Source organism: Lates calcarifer, linkage group LG5 (assembly GCF_001640805.2).
Source record: "Lates calcarifer isolate ASB-BC8 linkage group LG5, TLL_Latcal_v3, whole genome shotgun sequence".
NCBI classification, from domain to species: Eukaryota; Metazoa; Chordata; class Actinopteri; family Centropomidae; genus Lates; species Lates calcarifer.
In genome coordinates, this window is record NC_066837.1 from 24,544,665 (window position 1) to 24,563,309 (window position 18,645).

The 18,645-nt window shown below is 41.5% G+C and overlaps 1 protein-coding gene across 1 annotated transcript; it reads left to right on the forward strand.

The window, feature by feature from the left end:
• Positions 1-6,538: 6,538 nt before the first annotated feature.
• chrnb3a (cholinergic receptor nicotinic beta 3 subunit a) lies at positions 6,539-18,244 on the forward strand. The gene is made up of 8 exons (XM_018664578.2): positions 6,539-6,978; positions 12,205-12,356; positions 14,171-14,215; positions 15,218-15,327; positions 15,531-16,044; positions 16,813-17,003; positions 17,095-17,311; positions 17,632-18,244. Exons 1-8 carry the CDS (start codon positions 6,885-6,887, stop codon positions 17,764-17,766), a joined length of 1,458 nt encoding a protein of 485 aa, XP_018520094.1. The 5' UTR covers positions 6,539-6,884; the 3' UTR covers positions 17,767-18,244.
• Positions 18,245-18,645: the final 401 nt, after the last annotated feature.

Sequence of the window (18,645 nt, forward strand, 5' to 3'; positions counted from 1 at the left end):
AGAGATGTTTTCTGCGGCTGTTCTACGCTTGTATGCACAACTCGTGTATATGTCAAGTTTGTTTTTTCTTCTTCTCCATTTCTAACCTGCCACTTGAAAAGAGTTGGGTCAAACAATCAGCCTGATTGACACACAGGTCCACATGATGTATTGTTGAGATTTGGGAGGTGTGCCCGTAAGCTCTCTTTTGTGTGAGTCTCTATGATCTACAGTTACACCATTCTCTTTGTAGGTTTGCTAAGATGTTTACGTGTATCTTCACTGAGGCATAATCCCAACTTTGGCAGCTGGTTTGACAAAGTAGATCAGATCACCTTCCTCATGTCCAATAAAGCAGTCGCTTTATCGCTAACCTTTGCAATGGAAGCATCTGTGACTCCCACGCAGTGGATGAGTCAGTCCCAAATGGGGCTAAGGATAAGCCATGTTCATGGCATATTAGTGTTAGTAATTACACGTTTCCGTTCCATTAATATCAAAATTCAGGTCATAACTGCAATACTCTAATTGTTCTAAGAGTTTCAGTATCTCTGACTCAGTGTTTAATAATGTTGAAGTACCTGAAAACCAAACAAACATGGAAGCTCAGTGTAATGAAATCCAGATTTAGTGGATATGGTGTTATATTGTTTGTGCACAGTATTTTTAAATCTTACATGATCAGCTCTGTAATCCTGTGCTGGTCTCTCCAATGACATAAGTACCTGTAAAGACATTAACATGGTAATCTTTGCCATATTTACCATCCATCTCATATGGAGCGATGTCACATTACACATATGGTAATGCAAGTCTAGGGAATTTATGTAAGTCAATATAATTACCTCCTAAGTCTGTGTGTATGCATGTGTATATGTGTGATTGTCCCTCCTGCCTTGAAGCATGAACTGGTACACTAATGAATCCAGCAACATGTCCTCTCTCTCATTATTTCTCTCAGTGTATGCTTCAATCCCCCCTCCCCTCCTGTGGCCCCAGCATGTGCTGGGCAGCGGGCCCGGCAAGATCTTCCTTGCTTTTCCGTATCATTGATAATCGACCGGCTCAGGGAATGGAGGAGTGGAATGGCAGAGCGAATGCTACCCTGCCACTGCAGCTGCTCCTGGCTGCCACGGCAACTGGGGCAGAAAATCAGACTTATCGCTTTGTCATAATCAGCAACAGATCGCGGTTTCCGATCTCACTGACCCTCTGTGTCTCTCTCTGCTCGCTTTCTTTTTTTGTCTGCCTCTTTCTCTGTGCTCTGATTTTCACTGGATGATTTTATCTTTGTTAGATATGAAATTTGCACTGAGGTGTGTGTTTCTCTTTTTTCCGGCCCCTCTTAAGCATCTGAGCCATATTCTTGCTGTTTGTGTGTATATGTGTGCAAACATGTGCACCAGCTCTTACAAAAAGCCCTTCATCTCGAACCTTCCATTATCACTGCAGAACTTTGTAAGCACTTCCTCCTGGGAGTCTAACAGTGCAGCACGTACAGTATATGTAGAGCACCAGTGGTGGCTGCATGTTTTATAGCTTGTTTTTCTACTCTTTCACATACCTGTTCTGGCCTGTACAGTCCCCACAAAGTCTAGCAAAACAATCTGAACGAGAGACAAACAGGTGATTTCTGTTCTGTTCTTCAAATGTTCTCATTGTGGGTTATATTTCCTGTGTCTGAGAGCTCACAATTAACCCGCATTAACAAGATGTACACATTATACAGACATACAAATTAAGACTGGATTTGTTTTGGATAACAATTCCCTTTGAAATCCCTCTCATCCCTGATTTGTGTAGGCTGCGCTCTATTATTCATTGTCCATCACCATCCTGTTCGCTCTCTCTCTGTCTAAGGCCAACTGACTGAGAGGAGGAAGATTTACTGTAGCTTTACTCTTTTGGGAGTTGCTCCTTTCCTAGAAATGTGAATCAGTCAGCCATACTGGATCACTGCTGGTGAATGAGCTTTTGCACCAGCCTTTCATTGTCACCCCCTGCTCAAGCAACTGCTGGAATGTCTGTTTTCCTTGTGTCTGTGTGTATTGGGGAGGGGGCAAACCTAAGGGAGAGTGTGCATTATTATATTGCACTATTTACTAGAGGAAATACGCTTGGACAAATGCATGAATATATGTTTTTCTCTCTGAGTTTTTTTTCCGTGAAATAAACAGACTTTTGGTAAATGTCTGGAAGTAACAATGTTGTGAAAACAAAAGCTGGAGTCAAAGCTGAAGAAAAAGAAGAAACAATGAAATAACTGCTTCACAAAAGAAAAATAGATGTATTGGTATAAAAAAGGGCAAGGGGGCAGCAGGAGGGAGGAGGGAAAGATAATAATGTAACATTGGTTTAACAAATGACAGCAGTTGAAGTCAGGTATTAGCGCCTGCAGTGTGGACTCACAGTCATGTCATCTTTCTCTAAATCATCTCGTGTGACATTTAGCTACTTATATGCAGATACTTGCAGTGTATAGGTTCAGTGTCAGAGCTGTCAGGCAAATGCACAACACTCTCATGTTACTGGCATGTCTGTGTTTCTTTGTGCTTTACATATAAATAATAACTTTAATCATAAATTCTTACCTTAAAATATCCCTACAAGAGGTGATGATAGCTCACAGTGGTCTTAGTTTGCCTTAAAACACAAGGTATCATAGACATAGGTGTTCAGAAACACACACATACACATATGTAAACAGCCACAGGCAGACACTCGTATTCTTGTCGTGGTTTACCTTTCTCTTGCTGTTTGGATTGAAAAGGTCACTGAACACACACTGGAGCATGACTGTTAAATGGTAGTTGGAATGAATACAGTTTGATAAAAGAGCATGGAGATATTTGTGTGTGTGTGTGTGTGTGTATGTGTGTGTGTGTGTGGGCGGCCAGGTGTATGTGCCTTTTGCATTTAGCTTTGGTCTGTTATGGTTAAAGGGCAGCAGCGATTCCACAGAGACTGAGTGGTCCAACAACATAAAACACTGCATTATGTTACCATACCTCCACATGGCACTTATTCAGTGCATTGCAATCAGGGAGAAACACAGTAATTCTACAAAATCGGGCAGATGTGAAAAGTGGATCCCATGGTGTTCTCTGCTACACTCAATTACTCTTCCCCCCATTGAAAATAGAAGAAAAGAAGCGGGAAGCAGACGGATGAAAAGCTATTATGGAGCGGGAGAAAGAAAGAACTCATTCCTCTGTTCCAAAATGCTCAGGAATTTTGACAATTTTGCCAAAAAGACGAGGCTCCTCACATTTCTTTTATAATTAAAGCACAGATTGCTCTCACCGACCTCCCCTCAGCACTGACGACCTTAATTTGAACTCATTTTCTGAATTAGCTTGGATTGGAATTGGAATGAAACTAATTACTGAAGTAGTTTGCAACTGAAAGACCATCCAGAATCTCCATTTACCTCCATCGCTGGATAACAAGACTATTGAAGCACTTGCTGTCAAGTTTGTGTGCACTGACACAGAAGTGACAGAGTTTGTTTGGGTGTTAGATAAGCAGAGAGGATGTGCCTACTTGATGAGTGTGTGAGTGTGTATTTGTCTCTGTGTATGTGTGAGAGATAGGCTGGATTCCCCCCCGGGCAAGTCTTGGCAAAAGCAGAGTAGCGATCAGGTGCCTGCTTAAGACAGCATTTAATGAGATACACAAAGCCAATGAAAAGCAGCCAAGTGGCAGTCTTTCAAGCATGTGATCTGTATGTGTGCAGCAAAGAAGTGTGTGTTCATGATGATTGTGAATGAACCATCAAATTCCATGCATTTGTGTGTGTGTTTGTGCGTGGGTGCAGAATGATTCACCTTGCAGTTCTTCTTCCAGCTGCTGTTAGCTCAAACTTAATTAGGAGCGGGGAGAGTCCATCTCCTTCACCAGCTCGCAATGAGTTGTTTACGAGTCTACCAACTGCTTATTTGATTGCCTGAATGAATGACAAAAAGCAAATGAATCTGAGCTCCCCGCTCCATGTCAGATGGTCTGGCTGTCGGCCCTTTGCACCTCCATATATCACTACCACTCTTCACACTCTATCTGTTCTCTACTATTTGCCTTTTACACAGATGACACAATGCATTTTATATTACACACAGGGAAAATAAAACTGCTAAAGCTATTGTAATGCCTGATTATATTCGTGCAGGTCCTATTTTCTCAATGTTTCACCACCATTAACTGGTAACAGGCGCGAATCGAACCGGGGGAGATGCATATTTCTCAATTTCCCACCAGTGTATGGAAACTTTCTGTGGGATCGATAGCTAGATCACCTCATCTGCTCGGCTTGTACAGCAGGTAATTAGATAAATTGTGCTACAGTAAGTGCTCGTCCTCGCTACTTTAGCTTTTATCAGCGAAAGGTGATAGCTCTGGCATAACAACATACATAAAATAACAACACAGCCACCTCCTGTATTGTGGATTCACTTGCTTGTGCTGGAATCACGCTCTAATCAGGATCCATGACGCCCATATACATTATGGACGCTAATCAGATTTGGTGTCAGGATGTGATGTGGCAGAGTGTATTCTTCCAATCATGTAGGATCCTCTTTTCACTTTCCTCATATCATTAGTTGGCATGGATTCATTTTTTCCTGACATGTTCCTTGTGCTTATGGCCTCACCCACAGTCTCCTGTGAGAATACAGAGATTAGAGGATGGCATGTATGGTACAGTATGACATGACATGGCACGGCACAGCATGTATGAGTGAGTGTCTGTATGTAGCTGAATGAATGAATGAAGCATCAAATTGCACTCTCCAATGATTTACGATAATGTGCAGACTCACTGCCTATAAAACAATGTGATGGGCTTCTGAGAGGAAACTTACAGGTCAGTGCTCCCTGAAAGATGATCTTAAACCATTTATCATAAACTAAAGTGCTTCTTGACGTCTCTGAGTGTTACTCATCAAGCAAAGTAGTAAGTCCCCGCGTTCAGCAAAATTGTTTGCTCATCATGTAAAGTTCTGAGTAGTAAACTGAGCTGGAACCATGATGAGGTCATGCTCATGAGTGAGATCGGTCACATTAAGGTCAAACAAGAGTATCCAGCACTTTCTGGCTTAAGTCAAAGATGTCAGTTCACAATCAGAAATTTAGACAGGGCTTCCCTCACACCACATAACTGAGCTCTCGACCAGTTTAAACATCTCCTGGTTTTTATGTAAACATTTTCTGTTAGGGTTTTTTTTCCCAGTACTCCTAATTATGAAATAAATATTGGATGAAATGCCAACATTCAGTGAGAAATGTAAGAAATAGGAGGGTGCTTGATAAGTTTGTGGTTTAAAGTAAAGGGAGGTAAGTTCAACAGCTATTGTTACGTGCACTTGCAGTTCAAGTAACTTCTGCTGTATTTCTGTTTTGATTAATTGAAAACTGCAAGTCAGCACTGTCCAAGAAAATGGACAACATCGGCCACTGCACAGTCGTATGCCAAATATGGATTTGAAGTCGGCCAACACCCGCCCTACTCACCTGATTTGGCACCTCAGACTTCCATATCTTCCCAAGATGAAGAGGGAGCACAGTGGTTGGCATTTTGACTATGATGTTGCTGTTGACCATTTTCTCAGACAGTTATGACTCGCAATTCTCAATTATCATAAACGCAGCACAAAAGTTACTGACATCAAACTTTCAGCATAATCACAATCAGCAAGTGCATGTATCAAGAGCTGTTTAACCCATCTCCTTCTACCTCAGGCCACAGACTTATTGCCTCCTGTTAGAGACCTGTAATTAACTTTTGTTCTTTTACAATCCTAACCCTAACCACAGTGTTTTAGTAGCCTAACCCTAACTATATCTTAACCATATTCTATTTGCCTAGCCTTAACTATACCATAATCACCATTTGCGTACACTGCAAAAAGTGGTCATTTGACAAGCAACTACACTAGACTTGAAAAACGTTGCAGCTGAGCAGAATATAGGGTTTGGCAGAATCGTTGAACATTGACAGTCTCGTGGCGATAGAGTTGGGTCTTTATGCTCTTCATCAGGCTTGCTTGGTGAGGTGCATATTCTCACCACCTCTAACCATATCCGTCAAAGATGCTGAAATTGTGAACTGCAGAGGACAGTAAATGAGTGAAACACTGATGTTTAACCTGACATTAAATGAATCTATACAGAAATAATAGCTTCAGTTCACTGAGTGCAAAGCACTTCCTTCATTATTTTCATTAATTATTCTTTTTATTATATTCCCTGCATTTGACCAGCAACTACACCATAACTGTGCAATGTTTAAATGGAAGGCCTTGAATCTAATATACAGATACAGATACAGATAGGCCTATTCAAACTCATATAAGATACATAATAATAATGAACCACAAAGGGAATATTATGGAGTTTACCTTAATCCGGAACATGTACATATATATTTAATTGTCTGTTGTATTTTCCATTTTGAGCGAATATCATGTAGCATTTATTTATTTACCTCTGGAAGGGGGCCAGATCTGTCCTCCCTAGTCTATGTCGTCCCTCCATCCTCTGACGGGCCAGCCCTCCTCCGTCCCGCCCTCAGTTCGACTCCGCTCCGGAATCATCTGTCTCTGCACCGGGACAACATACGCACACACACACACACACACACACACACATGCGAAAATAAGCTGCAGGGAAACAGAAGAGGCGACAGAACCGGAGGAAAGAGAGGGAGAAAATAATCACTCACTGCTGCCGCTGCTCCACACTGTGAAGGCGGTCCGTGTTACACAAAGCCACCAACAACCTTATTGTCCTTCATCATTTAAACTGGACATCACAGCGGTGATCCTGGAGGTCCCATTTGGCTGCCGAAGTGATGCATCCTGCAGGACTGTGCGCGAACAGTAAAATGATTTGATCTTCGCTGAGGATAGATGCGCTCGGTTTTGTTGATGACAAGAGGGAGCATGAAGTTTGCGGTTGCGGTGTTGTGGTTCTCCCTGGCTTTCGAGAAGGCTACTATGCAAGGTAGGTATCGGTAAACTGTTGAAACTGTGCAGCTGTTAGCACACGTCTTATTTGTCTAAAACAAAAGGTTAATTGACTCAGGATGCTGAAACATCTGAACCGCGGTGGAGGATTGGGATTCTCGTGTTGCCAGATCAAAACACAGTCCACGTTACAGACTAATTGGCGCCCAGACCTGCACAGTTCTCCTTAACAGGGAAAGAGTTTTATTAAGAAGCAGTCATATTGTTTAATTCGGGTGTGATTGCACTTTTAATGGTGCGCGAGGCAGCGGGACAAAATAATGGGGGTCAGGTGAATGGAGCACGTCCATGATTTATTAAAGAATGGGAGCACAGCGCCCTCCTGGGGACTGAGGAGAGGCTGAGTATCACGCTTCAGCGGAGAGATGAGGGACAATATAACATTTAATAAGCAGTGAAGTCAGCGGGAAAGGAATTCCCCTACATAATAAAGCTGTGATTCAGGTATGTCTCACAGGGTTTGTTATGAAAAGTGAAGATTGAAATATTGTGCCAGTTTGGTGTTGAGCTACAGAAAGGCAGACATTGGTCCAACTGCTCTGTCTCTCTCTCTCTCGCTCTCCCTGTGTCTGCATGTTGATATCAGCTTACTTAAAGCATTGACACCACTCTAATCTTAAGATGGAGTGGTTCTTGGCAGCACATGCTGTAAATCCTCCTTTGCTGTATGTGTGTGTGTGTGTGTGTGTGTGTGTGTGTGCGCGCGTCTTTGAGAAAGAGCAAAGAGAAAGACAGGGAGAGGGACTGGTGAGATGACAAGCTGATGAAGATGATTAATCCACCATCAGTGAGCAATTAGCTGTCCCAGTGTCAGTCCACACTGAACACACTGAGGAAGCACATTTTAAACTGACACTAATCTCCCTGCAAAGGAGGAGGTTTGATTAATGACACATTTTGGAAGGAATGAGATGAGATGACTTGGATTAAAGAAAAAAAAAAAAACATCACTTGCCTCTAGTGCCATACAGGTCTGTCCAAGCTAGACTAAGATATAATGCTCCTATTACTTCTTAACTTGCTGGCAACAGTTTCCACAAGGACTATTTACTGTAGCAGAAGCAGCTCCAATGAAACTGCCCCCAGTGATGCTTTCATGCACTGTACATGTGTAGGCTGTGTACAGTAATATTGCATAGATGTGGTCACCTTTGGTCATGTGATGAACAGTGTCTTTGACTACGTGTGAATCAAAATGTGTAGACATGCGTGCTCTCTTGCTGTACTGTACGTTCCTCGAGGGTATTACGACCGATGGGGTTAGCAATTGTGAAAAGTCTTGGCTCCCCCAGAGGCACCTGTCCTGTTGCATTGTGGGTAGCTCAGACAGTAAAGCTTGACTTCTCCCTCTCTTTCTTTATATCTCTCTTGTTTCTTGCCTCCAAAAATTTCCCTGTCACCAACGGTGAAGGAGCAGCTTGTTAGAAGTCACTGAGAACTACTTTGAGAAAATGCACAAACACAAAATTATACAGTCATTCATTTGCATTAGTATGTAAAGGGGGAAGATGGTTCCCCCCTGGTTTCCCCCTCATCCTATTACCCCTCTCAGTGGTACATCCCGCTGTGGTTCCACAGTGAACAGATTGTGACAGTGTCAAACTGATCATACCACTGTGTCGCCCATGGGGTGTTTCAGATTGAGGAGGAGGCAGGGTGTTTGTTTGAATGCTGGGTCACCCCTGTGTCCCCATCAATCAACAGCAAACTATAATTTCTTTCTCCTACATGCACATACACGTATTGTATGCACATGCTGTACGTTGTTTTCATATGTCCTCCATATACAAAATACATACACATAACACACTAATGCATTACTATTTCCTTACAGGGAATCAATCCCATCCCCCCAGCAATCAGGCTGTACAATCTAATCAATACTCTCCCCTTCACCTCTGCTCAATCAGCCACACACACACACACACACACACACACACACACACACACACACACACACACACACACACACAGAGTCAGTGTGTCTTTATTTATCTGAAGCAGGGGGCAGCCTCTTGTAGAAGAATTCATCCCTGCTGTGTTTGTCTGGTTGGGCTCCTGTGTTTTTGTTGATGAGGATCTTGAGGCAGATCTGCTTCCTGTAGAGATGGTGGATAGGATTCAGCTGACTGATTGTACTGATGCCCCATTCCAAGCCTTTACAAACTGAGTGCTGTAGAGGGGATCTGATGCAATGGGAAGTAATATTTCTTAGTCTGATCAAGGCTTGTACTGTGCACTCACAGGAGGAAACAGGAGGAGACTGAGGACAGGCAAAATTAATCTGTGCCCATGAATACGCACACCCTAAAGCACTGAAAGAGTTTTCTCTTTTCTTCACATCCACACAAGCATAAAAAATGTTTGACTGAATGTTAGTTTCTTGTGAGGACTTTTCATTGACATTGACTTTACTCATTCACCATTTTACATCACCATCTGTCACGACAGGGACAGTTTGTTGATCATGTTTGAAAATCTGTTGACAGTGTTACCATGATCATTCAGATCTGTTTCTGCTTGAGGCTAGCACCTTGTGGCTGCATTAGCTGCTATAAGCATAACACACCTGAATCCCCAGCCATAACTGTCAGTAATGGTAATGTGTGGAATAAAAAAAATGTGATATCTCTGGTTCGGCTGCACCAGTGTTAATACTTCTTTGAAGATTGTCCATTGTGAGTGTTACAGAAGGGCAAACTCAGAACTCCTTTAAATATAAAGCTGGTGATATTCTGTGTTTTTCTTCCTGTCAACAAGTTCCATGAAATGACCAAAGCCAACAATGTTGTGGTCGTACTAACTAGTACCACCCAAGTGTGTCCAAGGTCTGATGTAACATAAAGCTCTCTGCCATAGAGCTCCATTGTTGCTCAGTAAACATTAAAAACAAATCAGTAGCTATACCATTAGACCAGGTGACATGTTCCTTTATTGTGATGAATGCAGGCACTACATTATGTGGACCATCACACATACCCATCCTGGTTCTGTAAATATTAGAGCATCGAATGTGTATTTATCCACTGCTGGAAATAGTCCCAAAAATGTAGGGTCTACATCAGTAAAGGGGGGGGGAGTGGGAATTTGTTTTGTCCTTGCTATCTTCTTTGCTGTCTGTTCTCATTCTCCTTGCCCTAGTTAACTTCTCCTTCAGTACCAACCTCTACCCTGCCCCCTCGTTCTGCCTCTCTTCAGACACTGGAGGGAATTGCTCTGGGTCACTCTGTCTCACTCCTTCCCTTATCAGCACTTTCCACTCCTCTGCTCCATTCCCCTTGTTCTAGAGGCTGTTGATTCGAACTTCTCATTTCTGTCTATCAGCCTCTGTTGCGACACTACCACAGACTGTGCCAAATATCATTCTCTTATGTGGACGAATGCTCAGAGGTCTGAGCTGATAGAGCCACTGAGTTATTTTTGGAGCAGCTGAAGTACAAATACCACATAATGCTCTGAGCATCCAGTGAATGCTACTGTCATCTTTACACACAATGAGTAACAGAGAGGAGGTTCAGTGTCTTACTGAAAGACAGTTCGACAGAACAGATACTGTAGCGTTTGATGAGCATGCTGGCTGTCATCAGAATCAAGTATGTGAGCTTTAAGTCACTAAATCGTCCTTGAACAGTAACACAAGACTACACCTCTGTGTTTTTACTGAATAAATGATGCTCCTGTATACTCTACCCTACACAGTGGTTTCAAGAGGTGAAGTCTAACCAAACTGAATTTCACATTAAACATTTTGTTCTGGAAAACATCACAGTGTGTTTTCTGTAATTGTCTACCTAAGAGACCTGATATCTCCCAAGCTGTCTGCACTTGAATGGTGGCTGGTAAAGTGAAAGCACTGTTCTTTCATTGCACTGTCTCCTGCTCAGTGTGAGCGTCACTCCTTAACTGACTATTATGTCTTGTGCCTGACTGCACAAAGCGCTCTGAGCTCAGCTCGTCTCCCTTGGCATTTGTTCTGTCTGAGGTGATCATGTCAACATGATCATTTTGTCAGCCTTTGGGAGCTTAGATGCATTCGCTCGGCCATGACCAGCTGTCAGGCCAGGGTTGACAGTGTGTGTGTTGTGTGTATGTGTGTTCTCTTGTGTGTACTCTTAGGCCTTGACTCAAAATTTCTTTCCACTTCCTTTTGAGACTCTGGAGACGTGATTCACTTTGTTCATGCATGACTGTGTCTTTTGTATGTTCAAAAACATGTAAGACTGGGAAGAAAATTACATTCATGTGTACATCTGTCTGTGCATCTGTCAGAGCTCAGTAACTATACTATATGGGCCACAACTTTTTTGCATTATCAATACTTTTAAGGTAGAGTTCTTGCATTGCCTGTTTTGTCTAATAAACAGTCCAGAACACAAAACCAGTTAAATTTACAATGATAAAGCAAAACGAATAAGCAAATTGATCATATTTGAGAAGCCAAAACCATTTTGTATTTGCATTCGTAGGAGCGTGGTGCCAGGGATAAAAATTTTGCTCTGCAGCGTACCACGTTGATCCAGACTGAAATATTTCAACAACTATCAGATTGTCATAACAAAACAGGGTACCCATGATCCTCTGTATTTCCTCTAGCACCACCAGCAGGTTAACATCAGCTGGATAGATTGCCACAAAATGTTGCAGACATTCCTGATTCTCAAACAATGTTTCCTAATAATGTCGGTGATTCTCTAACTTTTCCTCCAGTGCCACCATGTGGTTCATGTGTTTTTAAGTGAGATATCTTGACCTTTTAAGGATGGATAATCATGACATTTGATACAGACATTCAGGTCTCACTCTCGATTGATTGTAGCTACTTCATTTTTCATTTACTGCCATCATCAGGTCAAAATTTTAGTATGTTCAATACTTTGGTTTATGATCAAATACCATCAACTAATGACATCCCCATCAGCCAAACTGAGCCAAAATCAAAAAACAAATGCGAACACTCCAAACTAAGATGTGAATATGGCAAATATATAGTATATCTGCTTACAGCTCCAACTTTTACTTGATTAATCAATTACTTGAGCAATAATTAAATAAATAGTTGACAGGTGTGAGAGTTTGCTGCTTTCATTATAGTAAGCTATGTATATTTCAGGATTTTGGACTGTTGATTGAACAAAATCTTATTTTATGAACAATACCATTTCCTCTCACTTAATTCTTTTGTTTTATGTGGTTGTCTCTCCAGCTCAGGAGGACTTTGTGTCATTGGCGGAGATGGAGGATTCCTTGTTGAGGAATCTTTTCAGGGGTTACCAGAAGTGGGTACGGCCTGTCCAGCATGCCAATGACACCATCACTGTACGTTTTGGACTCAAGATCTCACAGCTGGTTGATGTGGTAAGGACGCAACACTCACATATACAAACACACAGAGGGATGTAGGTATGGAAATGTCAAGTTATTTCATGTTTTATTCATGTGGATAGAATGGATCTTTTAGGTTATGGTGAGAATATTAAGCCCATTTCAGGATTTTAGAAATACTGCACACCACCCTCAGAAAGTTTGTACCAGAAAGAAAACAAAGGCTCAATTATTCACTTTGTGTAAATGTATTTTCTCAACATATGTGTCAAAATAATCTTCCAAAACCTTCTGGAAACTGCTGAAACCTTAGCTTATTAATTTGTTGTCTTGAACATAGTCAGATTTAAACACTGTAAATTTAAACGTTTTGAAGATTTGAATTAGAGAATGTAAACTCACTTCAGGTTTGCTAAAATCAACAAATTTACAAAAACTGAATGAGATAAAAATACAAAGGACATGACTTCAGCATTCTGAATGAAAGCTCCCACTCTGTCCTTACCATACATTATGTATTATATTAATATTAGATGGGTGAGGGTATTTTAACCGTCTCTGCAGTGATCACATCCTCAGCGCCCTTGAGCAAACTGGAGCCAGACTTAGAGGCTTTAATGCTTCCAGGAGACCAAACCTAGCACACTGTCTGAACAGTTTGTGTACCTGTTAAGGAAACTCTCTGCAGAAATTAGAACTGCCTTATGTAACATGGCTAATAAAATCCTGTTATGGTCTTCTGAGTTTTTTTTTTTTTTTTTGTAAAAGGAAAGGAAGGAGGAAATAAAACTCGACATCAGTGAGATGGTAACCAGGGCAGAAGAAAAATACAAAGAAGGTTAGAGAGGGTGGTTATTAGGGGCAGGTCAAGAGAGGAAGTACAGCTCAGAGGACAGAAGTGTGAGGATAAATGAGCTAGAGGGTGAGGAGCTGAGGGATTTAAAGGGTCAAAGACAGGAAGAGAGGGCAAAAAGAGGAGAGAGAGGAGAGAGGGAGAAAGGTTAAAAGAGGGGTCCAAAGTGGTCTTTCACAGCAGCAGAGGATGTAATGAGGCCATCAGGCTGAAAGGAAGTAGATCACATTTATTATTTACACAAGGACACACACACACTCACACACAAAACCGTTCACCCCAACTCCACAGACGGTCTCATTTTGACTACATCAGCATTTGATGTTTGTACTCCTGCCATGCGGAAATTACATTTGGGAGAGTGCCATCTTGTGGTATTCTAAGTAAACTACTGCTATATTTCAAATTAAAAAAAACCCATCTCAGATCAATTTTTGTTCACAGAGGATGGGTATGCAATCAGCTCTGCCTCAGCGCCTCTCGATAGCAGACAAACCACAAAATCTATCCCACAGATTTTCTCTCTACATGAGTTACTTACTTTGCACATTTCTTTGAGGATTTTCCTGTACCCTCTTTCAGCTGACATTGAAAAACTCTGAATTTGTTCCTTTCCTCATATCAGTACTTCATATTGAGCAAAAGAAGCAGCAGTACCTACAGTATATTAGTTTTGCCAGCAGTGTTGGTCACTGATGAGTAACCTATGTGTCTGTCTCTCTCATTAAATGCTGTTGATATATTCTAAAGGCACTTAACCCCCTGAGCTCTTCAGTCTACTTTCACAGTGGCAAGCAAGGGAGGCAATTAACCCACTCTGGAAAAAACCTTTCTTTCTAACTAGGCTTAAGTGCTTTCTTTCATCCCACTCAACTTTTTGTCTCCAGCTTCTGGTTTGCTCCTCACCTCCTCATTAGCCTCTTTTATCGCTCACAGTAAGCACTGCAAAGATTTCTAAATAGTGAACAAAATTGCCCTCCTTTTTTTCCTGCAGGATGAAAAGAATCAGTTGATGACTACAAATGTCTGGCTCTGGCAGGTAATGATGAACACTACCTTTTAAATAGTCGGATGCTATTTTCATAACTGTGGAAATGTTAATTTATTTATTTTTTATTTTATATATACTTTCATATGCTAAAGAAAGCTATCTGATTTGCATGGATTTGGGACTGCTTCTTCATCTCTAATTTATAAGGAGGGTTTGCCATAGAAACCTTATAGAAACTGTGTAGTTACTGATCCAGACCAAAAGTTAAACATCCAGTTGAAGACAATTACACAATCAGCCTTCTATCCTCTACAAATATATTAAGAATGAAAGGACTTGTGTGTCAGCAGGATGTAGAGAAAGAGTCCTCGCTAAAACTACAAAGAGTGGATCATATCAGCCTATCTCTCAGATCTCTGTACTACATTCCTGAAAGTCCAAACAACAATACGCATTTCTGACCTGCAGCTACTTTATGAACCCTCCTGACCTCTGAGGTCATCTATTACAGGTTTGCTGACTGTTTCCAGGGTCAAAGCTACACGTGGAGAAGCAGTAGTCAGACTTTATGCACCATGTAGGTGGAAATTCACAGAAATCATGAGCTGCTCCAACTTTCAGTTCTTTCAAACTGCAGTTTAGAACTTTTCTATTTGACACTACCTTTTATGAAATTAAATTTGGGGTGCTCATTCATATCTTGCACTGCAGCTACCTTGTAAATTCTATTTATTTAATTCAATTCTGGCTTATTCTAATCTTCTTTTTATTTTAACTTTCTTTTTCTACCACCTTCCTTTAACGTGTCAGTGCCTTTTATGCACATTTTGAATGGCATCATTATTGGAAGCTACTACTCAATGAAATGTTGACTCAAAGGTGCACTAACATGGTTGGGGACAAGGCAATAAGCAAACTGGGTACAACCATACAATGCAAGACATACAGTAGTTACCATTTGCTGTTTGCAGTTAGCAGCCTAATGGTGTCCATGGTGATGTAGTGGAAAAGATGCACTTACATATTGTTAGGTATTTTATTTTTTTAAAGGAGTGGGTTGATGTTAAGCTGAAGTGGAACCCGGATGACTATGGAGGCATTACCTCCATCAGAGTGCCTTCAGAGACAATATGGCTGCCTGACATCGTCCTGTATGAAAAGTGAGTTATGCAGCACTTTGCACATATAAGTAGCACACTTTGGGGTTGATGCACATTTGCAGACTTAATCAATTGTCCTTTCTTTATGGATGTTTCTGCCATTTTCTCCTCCCCTGTGATCTTTCACATCTTAAATTGCCGTTTTCTTTACAACTCTTTGCTTACTGACCTCTCTTTTGCCTAACTCTCCCGTCCTCTCACAGTGCGGATGGTCGCTTTGAGGGTTCCCTGATGACCAAAGCCATTGTTCGCTGGGATGGCACAATAACATGGACTCCACCTGCCAGCTACAAGTCCTCCTGCACCATGGACGTCACCTTCTTCCCCTTCGACCGACAGAACTGCTCCATGAAGTTTGGCTCCTGGACTTATGATGGAAACATGGTGGACCTGGTCCTGGTGGATCACTACGTGGACCGGAAAGACTTCTTTGATAACGGCGAGTGGGAGATCCTCAATGCCACAGGAGTGAAGGGGAGCAGGAGGGATGGGGTTTACTGGTACCCATTTATCACCTACTCCTTCATCCTCAAGAGGTTACCCTTGTTCTACACCCTCTTCCTCATCATCCCATGCCTTGGCCTGTCCTTTCTGACCGTGCTGGTGTTCTACTTGCCATCAGATGAAGGAGAGAAACTGTCACTTTCCACATCTGTGCTCGTGTCACTCACTGTGTTCCTCCTTGTCATAGAAGAAATCATCCCTTCATCCTCAAAGGTGGGTAGCCTGAAGGGTTTTTCTGTTGAGAGTGATGTTCAGTCCAAAGTTTCTACTGTGCTGTATTTTGTTAAATCTACCCTGCTTCTCCATGTACTCAGTTATCCTAATTACAATCTTAATTGCAGTATGCCCTAATTAACATAGATCACAACCACAGTCCTATCAATTACCTGCAGCTTACACTAAATGTCAACTCAATTAACATGCTGTTGAGTTCAGAAATACTTCAGTCCAAAGGAGAACTCTCTGGAAAAGCAGAGCTTGAAAAATCATTGACTTTTCTCTACATAGTCCACTATTGAGCATGCCTCCTTAATAAGCAGGGAGTTCCAAAGTTAAGAGGTCCTGACAGCAAAAGTCAGGTCACCTTCATTCTCTAGCCAGATCTTAGAAACAACCAGAAGGCCCCTGCCCTGAGGCTGTGCTCTGTCTCGTGGGGCTGTAGCTAATCAGCAATATAACTAGGACAGGACCCGAGACATTAAGTGTTTTAAAAGTAATCAGTAAAATCATTAGAATCAACTCTAGAACTGTCTGAATGTTGGAAAGAGGCTAGAGGAGGATTTATGTAATCTTGTCTCTTCTTGTCTAGTCACTGTGATAAGAGCTGTTAAAGTGCTGTGACTAGCGAAGGAAAGAAGAATGTTTGATGCAGCCAATTTTGTAACATTATTCTACAGTACATACAATAACACAGTATTCTTTCAAGTAGAAGATAATATGTAGTTTTCACATTTTTAATGTGCCAATTTTTTTCCGCCCCAGGTAATCCCACTGATTGGAGAGTACCTGCTCTTTATCATGATTTTCGTCACTTTCTCCATCATTGTTACCGTCTTTGTCATTAATGTCCACCACCGTTCCTCTGCAACCTACCACCCCATGGCTCCCTGGGTAAAGAGCCTCTTCCTTCAAAGACTGCCCAGATTGTTGTGTATGAGGGGTCACACTGACAGGTAATGTGTATAATACAGGATCAACTGTATTTAGTGTCTGCCCATACACACAGACATAGTGGAATTCAGTTAATGTTTCCATTATTTGCAGATACCACTATCCAGATATGGAGATGCGCAGCCCAGAGCTGAAGCCCCGCAGAGGTGCAGGGAGGAGGGGGGTCCCTGGCCACAGTGGCGGTCAGCAGAGAGGCCCCCTCACAGGGAAGGAGGATGAGAACCAAGCCTGGCTGGCCATGCTGGAGAAAGCCACAAATTCAGTTCGCTACATCAGTCGTCACATCAAAAAGGAGCACTTCATACGAGAGGTGTGGGCCAACAGGAGGGAAGGCATGGGATGAATGTGTTAGTGTGCATGTTGTATTACATTCTCTATGAGATTTTTGTAAGCAGCTACCTGCTTACTGAACTTTCACTAAGTTACGTCTCATTTGCTCTGTACAGTAAAAGCTTAGCAGGATCACAGACTAGTTGTTGTGCTCTGCATAAGGGATGTTTTCACTATGAAGAAAATGCTTGAGACGGACACAGATTCACATCTTTGGACTTTTCCTCTTCTCTTTTTCTTTCTTTTGCTTTGTCTCACTATCCCCTCCTTCCTCTTTCTCTGTCTCCTTCTGTCTCTCAGGTTGTGCAAGACTGGAAGTTTGTGGCTCAGGTGTTGGACAGGATTTTCCTGTGGGCCTTCCTCACAGTGTCAATACTAGGAACTATCCTAATCTTCACTCCTGCTCTGCAGATGTACCTCAGTACACCTTCATGAACACACACACACACACACACACACACACACATATATACTCACCAATACTCCAACAGCTCATTCCTGTTTTCCAGTTTGTCTTTAACTATGATTTATTGATAAAGCTCAATAAAACATTCATACTGTATATTTCTATCGTAGAAACAAGCGTGAGCTACAAATTTTTTACCTCCCTACAGTATGTTCTGCAGCCTGAAATGACTACAGGCAACTGTAATGTTCTAGATGCAACTTGTCATTCATTGTAAAGAGCATGCACAGGAGTGCAAAGGAGTGAAAGCAATAAGCAAGTTATAGTAGCGTGTATGATTTGAATATCCATGTTTGTTTAACTGTAACATTGTAATTATACATGTAACAACATGCACATTATCATTCCATGAGTTGTTTTTTGTGTCACATGCACCTTGTCCAGCCAGCTGTCCTCTACTGTGTGCTGTGATGATGGTCACAATAAAAAGAAATCTGATGTACAAAATCAAGTTGTCATACTAGATGCTTACAACCAGGCAAAGTGGACAAATACATATTCATTGTCTTGATTATTTCAGTCTTAACTGTGCTTACATTGTGCATATTTCTGAATGAAGACCTGCCTCATACAATTGCTACAAACTATGCAGACTAAAATGCAGAGAGTGAGAGAAACAGGGGTCAGTAGGAGCCCACAGTGAAAGGCCAATCAAAGATGCTGACTGACCCAAAATCAGCCACATTGTATAATTGTATAAAAAACTTTACAAATTATTCAGTGGCTGTATAATAAATTTTTAGAAGTATATTTTATAGTGTGAAATCTCCTGGAATAATTCATATCAGAAACAATCTAAACATCATTCTGATATATTTATAATGTATAAATATATAAACAGGAATGAA

What these genes read in the sequence shown, in the direction of transcription:
- chrnb3a (XM_018664578.2), top strand. Translation starts at nt 6,885, where the DNA reads ATGCGCTCGGTTTTGTTGATGACAAGAGGGAGCATGAAGTTTGCGGTT. An exon ending in GACATCGTCCTGTATGAAAA is followed by an intron (nt 15,328 to 15,530) that starts GTGAGTTATGCA and finishes GTCCTCTCACAG; the next exon opens with TGCGGATGGTCGCTTTGAGG. An exon ending in TCATCCCTTCATCCTCAAAG is followed by an intron (nt 16,045 to 16,812) that starts GTGGGTAGCCTG and finishes TTTCCGCCCCAG; the next exon opens with GTAATCCCACTGATTGGAGA.